General features: G+C 41.7%; 1 protein-coding gene across 1 annotated transcript in view; it reads left to right on the forward strand.

Annotated features, from left to right (window-relative positions):
• SERPINA10 (serpin family A member 10) overlaps positions 1-6,013 on the forward strand; it is a 12,513-nt gene extending 6,500 nt beyond the window's left edge. The window contains exons 3-6 of the mRNA XM_044659996.1: positions 74-823; positions 2,666-2,939; positions 3,814-3,964; positions 5,642-6,013. Of these exons, the coding sequence (XP_044515931.1) occupies positions 74-823; positions 2,666-2,939; positions 3,814-3,964; positions 5,642-5,833 (1,367 nt within the window). The 3' untranslated portion in view covers positions 5,834-6,013. The remainder of the gene's footprint in view (positions 1-73; positions 824-2,665; positions 2,940-3,813; positions 3,965-5,641) is intronic.
• The last annotated feature ends 2,257 nt before the right edge of the window (positions 6,014-8,270 follow it).

Here is an 8,270-nt window from a genome sequence, read left to right on the forward strand (position 1 = left end):
TAATAAAAGAATATTTAAAATTAAAATTAAAAATATCTTTTTTTTTCTCTTTACCTAAATTTTGGTTGCTAAGAAATACTTTTAGCCTCTAAAACTATTACCATGAAAGCAGCCATCTGCCTTATCCTCTTCCTTGGGGAAGTCTGGATGGTACCAGGAATTGCCAGGGCCTGGGAACCACGGAAGATGGCAGCACACTCAGAGGTTTTGAAAAACTACACTTTCCTCAACCGCGAGCAAATGGATGGAGTCAAACAACATCCTCAGAAGAAAGATGCTTCAGCCTCGGCCGAAGAGAAGCCCCGGCCGGCACTGGATAAGTGGAAACTCTCAGAAAACAATGCCAACTTTGGGTTCGACTTGTTGCGAAAAATAGCTATGAAACATGATGGCAATATAGTTTTCTCTCCTTTCTGCCTTTCCTTTGCAATGGCGACTTTAATGTTGGCAGCCAGAGGGCAGACCCGATCCCAGATCATGGAGGGCCTCCATTTGCAGACCCTGAACAGTACACAGACAAGTTTCCTGCCTTTTCTCTTCAAGCAGCTCAAGGACAGCATCTCCCAAAACCAGGAGCTGGCTTTCTCACAAGGGAGTTTTGCTTTTATCCACAAGGATTTTGATGTCAAAGAGACTTTCTTCAATTTGTCAAAGCAGTATTTCGACACGGAGTACATATCTGTGAATTTCCACAATACTACGCAGGCCAAGAGTTACATGAATTATTATGTGAACAAAGAGACCAAGGGGAAAATTCCCAAACTCTTTGATGAGCTTGATGCTGAAGCAAAATTAATTTTTGCGGATTATATCCTATTTGGTGGTATGCATTTTTATTACTTAATAATGGCACGTTCTCCCTAAGAAATATACTCTTCTTGTCTTCTTTTCCTCCTTTTCATCATATTCGGTCAGCTCTAAATTGTGTACCACAATGAAGGCTGGATATAGATTTAGCAGCCAATCCTGTCTCACTGAGTTTAAAAGGAGAGGCAAAGGAAGGCACTGAGAAAAGGCACTCCCAAACAGTGCTAGAACATTAGCACTATAGTTGATCAGTTAGCCAAGTCACAGAACCAGGAGATTATGTTCTTTGCATATATTATAGTAATACCTCTTGCTGTTTTATGAGATTAATTCTTAGTTTTGTAGGTATTTGTCAATGAAGAAACCCTTTGCTCCAGAACGAATATGACCATCCTTTGGGGAAGAGGGTTAAATGAGTGAAAAATATTAACCCTCCTAGAAAGCCCAAGTAGGAATTAAATCCCTGGAAAAAGGGAGGGCGTGGATAAAATGAAACACCCAGGGATTTCTTGGCCTGATTTTTGCCAATAATGTATATGTCAGTTCAATTTTGCAAGACCTTATTAAGTATCTGCTGTGTTTAGGGCATTGAGTTGCTAGGAAACTAACGTCTGTAGTACCCTGCAGTCTGCAAAGTATTTTCCTCGCCTACATTTGTAGGTAATGAAAATGATATTCGATTTACTGAAGAAGAAACTGAGCCTCAGTTCAGTGGCTTGCCTAAGGTCTTACAGATGGTGAATAGACTCGGAACCATGTCAGACTCCAGAGCCAATACTCTTTCCAGGATGTCATGACTGTTCCCTGTCTCCCCTCCTAAAGTCTTCCAATATTTTGTCTCTTAAAAGAAATAAAACTTTCTGGATGCCTCTGGTAGAGGCTGAGGGGTGGCCTCAAAAGACAGAGAGGGAAGAATCAAAGGCCCTAAATACTAACCAGCCTTCCCTAAGTGGACATTCAATAATGGATATTTAACTATGACAGTCTGCGGCTCTAGATTGTACAGCTGGAGCATGCATGAGCAATAGGAAGACAGCAACGGCTGGCGTTTACAAAAGCTCTGGTAGCCGGCCCTTTTTTCCTGGAATTTCATAAAATAGTAACTCCCATTTGTCTTGAATTTTACCCCACTAACTCTTCTCACAAGCACCCTGTGAGGCAGGTAGCACAAGTATTATCCTTTCTTTTACAGATGGGGAGTAGATGGAGGTGAAGTTATTGTCTGTGATCATAGAGCTAATGGGGGGAGAGCTGGGCATCGGGTCCTCCGCCTTCTAAGGTCCTGCTTTTACAACACAACCTAACATCTCTCTAGACAGCTCTTGCTGGGGCCTTTGATAAAACCTGCAAAGCGGTAGGCTTTTTCATCTAAGAAGTAGAAGAAGAGAGCAGTGTCCTGGCCTCTGGATTTTTATTTGCTTGGTTTGATAGAGGCAGTTGTGTATGTAGCCCAGTACGTGAAGCACTGGGGCCTCGAGTCTGGAAGACCCGAGTTCAAATCTGGTCCCCAGACACTTGCTGGCTCGTGCCCCTGGGCAAGCCACTTGCCCTACTCTACGGTGCCTCAATTGTAAAAATGGGGACAAACTGCATCTAGCCGCCAGGGCTGTGGTGAGGCTCCCCTATTTGTGCAGTGCCTGGCACACAGGAGGTGCTTCATGATTGTTTTCTTCCTAATCAGGAAAGGTTCTCTCCTTCTGCTGTGGAAGTCCATCTTGTGTGGAATTAGAATAGCTTCCTAATATGGATGATAAAGGACCAGGGACCCTCCCTTTTGGTCATTTCGTTGTGAAAAATATTTGGCTTTGGCAGCCCTTTTCTCAACCCACTGTTTTTCTTGCTTTCTTTGCCTTCTTAGGCAAATGGCTCTCTGCGTTTGATCCGGTGTTTACTGAAGTTGAAACCTTCCACCTGGATAAATACAGCACCACGAAGGTGCCCATGATGTATAGGTCCGACAAGTTTGCTTCAACCTTTGATAGGAACTTGCGTTGCCACGTCCTCAGGCTGCCGTACCGGGGGAATGCCAGCATGCTGGTGGTCCTCGTGGACAAAAAGGAGGATTATCTTGCCATCGAAGACTACTTCAGTGCAGAGCTGGTGGACAAATGGATCAGAACCATGAAAACCAGGTACTACTCATTAGGGTCATGGCAGTGCCCACTGTGTGCAGCCATGTGTGAGACACAAAGCTTAGCTAAGGCGCGATCCCAACCTGCCCCAGGGTTACCGTCCGGTAGGGTTTGATGTCCAAGTGATATGTGAAGTGGGAGTTAATGAGATGCAAGACAAAGTGGTATGTGAAGTCTGGGGGGGGGGGAGCTACCAAGAGGAGGGATCAGGGAAGGCTTCTTGGAGGGGGTGGCATTTGAGTTCAGTCACCTTTAAAGGATAGGAACTAAGCAGGTGGAGGGGAGGAAGTGAGGAATCCCAAGCATCAGGGACAACCAAAACGAAGGCATGGCAACAAGAGGAGGAGATGGTTTCCTTCTATGGGTTATTCTCTCCTTACCCTCTGAATCTGATTTGGTACACAAGTGGTTCGGGAAGAGGGTCTCCCTTCCCCTCCCAGTCTGTGATAATGCCGCATCTTCCCCCCTTTATCGTCCTGCAAGTCCCTGCTCTAAGCATGCCCCAGCGTTTCAGAGTAAGAAAGTCAAAGGATGGAACTGGTTGGACACAAACCACTACCATGATTGCACGGCAAGAAATAAAGCCCGTTAGAGCCGGAAGGAACCTTGGAGAGAGAACTCGTTTGCCCTCCCTTGGAGGGATGCGAGAGCCCCAACAGGGGAGAGACTGCCCAGGAGCACCTCAGGTTTTTCAACTCCCCAGCCAGGACTCTTACCCCCGTGCCAACCTTGCCATCTCCCTTGCACTGTAACCTGCTACTTAGAGGGATGGGGATCAGGTCAGGGCCGTATGATTTCTTAACTAGGATATGTGTAGCTTTCAAAGAGAGTGCCTTGTGTCTATTTTTCATGATTATGTATATTTGTGCCATAGAAAAATGGACATTTTCTTTCCAAAGTTCAAGCTAGATCAGAAGTATGAGCTGCATGAACTCCTTAAGCAGATGGGAATGAGAACGATTTTCTCACCCTGGGCTGATCTGAGTGAACTCTCAAGTCCGGCAAAGAATCTGAAAGTATCTAAGGTAAGTTAGGGGTAGTTCCGACGGACAGATGTCACTTGGCCAACTTCACCAATATCTGTTAAAAAAAAATTCCGTGGCTGCTACTTACAGATGAGAACGTTCTAGCCAATAGAGAAGGATCCAAAGTCTATGAAGTCTCAACAACAAAAGAGTTTGTGTTCTGAGGCTTGGAAGGCACAATTTTTTAAAAATGTTTTTTGCTTCATTTTTCTCCTGATTGCAGAATTTTAGAGTTGGAAGCCCATGTGAGAATTATTTAGTTTAAGTCCCTGCCTACAGCATGGATCTCTTTTTGTCCAATGTGGCCATTCGACCTCTCTTTCGGGTCCTAAAATGTTGTGGAAAACTCACTACTGAGAGAGGCCTGCACCAGTTACATTTTGGGGCAGCTCTCCTGAATAGAAATTTGTGTCCTTTAACCCAATGGTCCTAGGCAAATTCCTTTTTTATCTCCCTCTCCTACCACCAAAAAAGGTAATCCCTCAGGTGGAATTGTTTTATATAGGTATTAAATAAATTAGAAAAAAACTTTAGTCTTAGTCATGCATATTGGCTCTTGAAATTCTATTTTGGGGACGTGAAAAATGGAATCAAAATGGGAAGTAGGACCATTTGGCATTTGGGTCTATTTTCAGCAATTGTGTATGCATGTGTGGGCACACGTGTATGTTTTTATGCATTTGGAGGCTCTGGTTCCCCTTATTAGATATCAAATTGACCAAGATATACATATAAACACACATGTATGAATGTATGTTTGGATTAAGTAAGCACCAGAAGAATAGTACTGGCCTATATTTGCTCTAGAACTAAATTAATATTAAAGTTATTTTCAATTTATTTAAAAATAAACTTGTAAATCAATTGCATTTTGGGCATAAATTCCTCTTGGAGGTAGGTGTCTATAGATAGAAGTTTCAAATCAATATAGGAAAGGACTTATGAAATAGAGCTGTCTGAACATGAAATTGGCTACCCCTGGGGGTAATGAGTTCTCCATCATTGGAGGTCTTCAGGAAGTGACTAGGTAAACTACCTTTCTGAGATGTTTGGAGGGATTTCTATTTCGGACAGGGAGTTGGATTAGATAGCTGTTAAAGTCCTTTCAATCTCCTAAACTCCTTTAAGATTTATTCACTTAAAAGGAGACATGAGTTCATTAAGTTCCCTATTCCACAGGGGTTCTTTTTAACTTAGCTGCTCCTTCATATCAGGAGTCAGCAGGGACCTGTACCCTTTCCTCCGATGTATTCTCTCCACTGCGATTTGATCTAAGCCCCAGAGAAAATCTTCTTTTAGGCTTCCTTCTTGGCCTTGACCTAAATTCCTAGTAGGGCTTAAGAAACCCCAGAGCCAATCTAGACTTCAAGTATGTAGCAGAAAGTTCCTCTTTTGGATGATGGCCCCAAGCTTAGAGGGACATTCAGGTCCCACTGGTGACAAGATGATGGGGTGAAAAAAATTCAAAGGAAGCCAGTCAGCTTTAGATGCCTTCTCTAAAAGGGAGGGAAGGAGGGAAGGAGTTATCCGGTTCTTTTAATACAACAAATAACTTTTAAGTTAAAAAAAGGGCAGCCAGCAAAAGAATTCAAGAAGAAAAACCTTTCCTTCAGGGGCAACTTTCTTCTGTATGTTTGGTTCATTTCTATCTGCATATTATTTCATTTCCAATGGTAGATTTTGCAAAGAGCAGTAATTGAAGTCAACGAGAGAGGAACGGATGCAGCAGCTGGAACAACGGCAGAAATTGTTGCCTATTCAATGCCTCCAGTCATCAAAGTAGATCATCCGTTCCATTTCATGATTTATGAAGAAACATCTAAGAGTCTGCTATTCCTCGGCAGGGTGGTCAACCCGTCTCTTCTGTAATTCATGACACCCACAATTGTCTTATGCCACCAAAGGTACATAACGCAGCATCATGAGCTAGAGGTGGGGTGGGAAGAGGGCCATCTTCATTCCATGTTAGCCCTGGTGGGGCTTCTAGGTTCATGTGAAAATCTGGTGTGGGTAAAGGTGATTTTATGAAAATAAAAAAGTTTTCATGCATTCTGCTTCCTTCATCTTTTAGTTAAGTTTTTGGCCATGAAGTCATGGTAGGATGACTAGTTTGACAACAGGGCCTAAGTTTTTCAGCTGAGTCTTATTCTGTTGTTTACACTGCAGAGCTTAATATTTGAGCACTGTCTGAAAGGTAAAGATCTTGAAAGGAGAGGACCCTTAAGACAGTTTCTCCTTAAAATTAACTTCGATTTTCTTCTAGTGCAAAAATAAAATGTTTTCTTAAAAACCACTGGAGTTACTTACTGGTGCTAAAATTAGAAAAAAGATGGGTTACATTCTCATCAGCACTGCATCTGGCTCAGGGATGTCAACTCAGTTGGGATACTTTTCAAGTGAATCTGAAAGGGTGGGGGTAAAATCACAGATTATTATAGCTTGATGAGTCTTTACAGATTGCCTTGGTCAACCCTATCATCTTAGGTTATGAAACTATAGTAAAATAACAGCTAGTCAGTGATAGGACCAGTACTACTTCAGTCTCCTATCTTCCTGCCTAGATCTCTCTCTCCATTACACCAAGCTATGGTAATTATAGTCTCTAATAAACTCCTTCCAGGGGGCAGCTGGGTAGCTCAGTGGATTAACAGTCAGGCCTAGAGATGGGAGGTCCTAGGTTCAAATCCAGCCTCAGACACTTCCCTGCTGTGTGACCCTGGGCAAGTCACATTGCCCACCCTTACCACTCTTCCACCTATGAGCCAATACACAGAAGTTAAGGGCTTAAAAAAAATAAAAAATAAACTTCCAACAGGCTTTACAAAAAAACCCTAAACCAAGCAGTGTTTCTGCTTCTCCTAATTACATATATAAAAGCCAACGAAGTAGAAATAGACAGAAAATGATAAGAAATCAAGTCTTATTCTTTCAGAAAAACGTTGAGTAGCTTATTAAGGGAATTAATTTCCATGTTCTTTTGATTACATTTTATTATGCATTATAAAGTATTCTTTCATTTTTGTTTTATTTCTCATATTTAAAACTGACTGAAAATGAAATTGCTTTTTTGTTCATCTTGTTCAGTGATTTAAACTGGGAGTTAAATTACAAAATGTTCTTTGTATTCCAATAATGCAAATTACAAATATTCACACATAAGACACTCCGATGGTTGGGATACTACCATCGATGTTTGTTGAATTGAAATGAATTTATGCCTCCACATATAATGTTGCCACTAATGAACTTGCACTGGTTTTGGTGAGTGGTTTGCTTGTGACCCAGTTTGTTGAATTTGTGAGAAAACAGCAAAGACTAGGAAGGTTAGGTACAATTATAAGTAAATGTCTAATTCTATTTTAATTTAGTCAAAGAAAACATTATAGAGTCACAGTTTCGAGATGGAAGGGACCTTAGATACTATCTAGTCTGATTTCCTTATTTTAGAGAGAAGGAAGGTTCAAAGAGGTAAAAATTACTTACTCAAGGTCACATTTGTGGTAAGTAGCAAAAGACATTATAATTGAGTGCTCGCCATCCTTTCAGATAGATATTTTTTAAACTCTTACCTTCCATCTTAGAATCAATACTGTGTATTGGTTCCAAGGCAGAAAATGACTTGTCCAGGGTCACACAGCTAGGAAGTATCAGATGCTAAATTTGAACCCAGGATTTCCTATTTCTAGGCCTGGCTCTCAATCCACTGAGACACCTAGCTGCCTTCCCCCAGTCCTGACCCCTTTCTGAAATTTTGTACCAAAAAACAATAATAAAAAATGTTCTGGATACCCTCCACTAGAATGTCAGGCTATAACACATCAGATATAAACTACATTCATGAAAGACTCCCATTTGAATACGTGTTATTTTTTAAAGTCCAGGTGATCAGGTAAGCCAGAGTTGTCAAACTCTGTGCCTGCAGGCCAGGGTAGCTCAAGTCAGATTAAAATATAATTGGGAAATGTTTAACAAAACTAAAAAACAAAGACAAAACCCCCCCAACATGGATGACGTTCATTTGTGATGCTTAAAAAACCAGTCTGTGGCCTGCAGGGTTCCATTTCTCTTTGAGTCTGAAACCACTGCTGTAAGCTACATTCTGCATCTACCTACCTGCCAACCAGTGAATCTTCCCAATGCTTTTCTGGTGAGAAAATTGAACACAGACAGAATAAAATTAAGACTAAATTCATAGAAACTCATAGTGGCTCTAACATGGAACTGTTGACTAGCGGACAACATTACCCAAATGCCCGATTCGGCTGTCTTGCTTCCAATCTGCACATTAGTCCATTCTCGGATTTTA

The sequence above is a fragment of the Gracilinanus agilis genome, chromosome 2, assembly GCF_016433145.1.
Source record: "Gracilinanus agilis isolate LMUSP501 chromosome 2, AgileGrace, whole genome shotgun sequence".
Lineage (NCBI taxonomy): Eukaryota > Metazoa > Chordata > Mammalia > Didelphimorphia > Didelphidae > Gracilinanus > Gracilinanus agilis.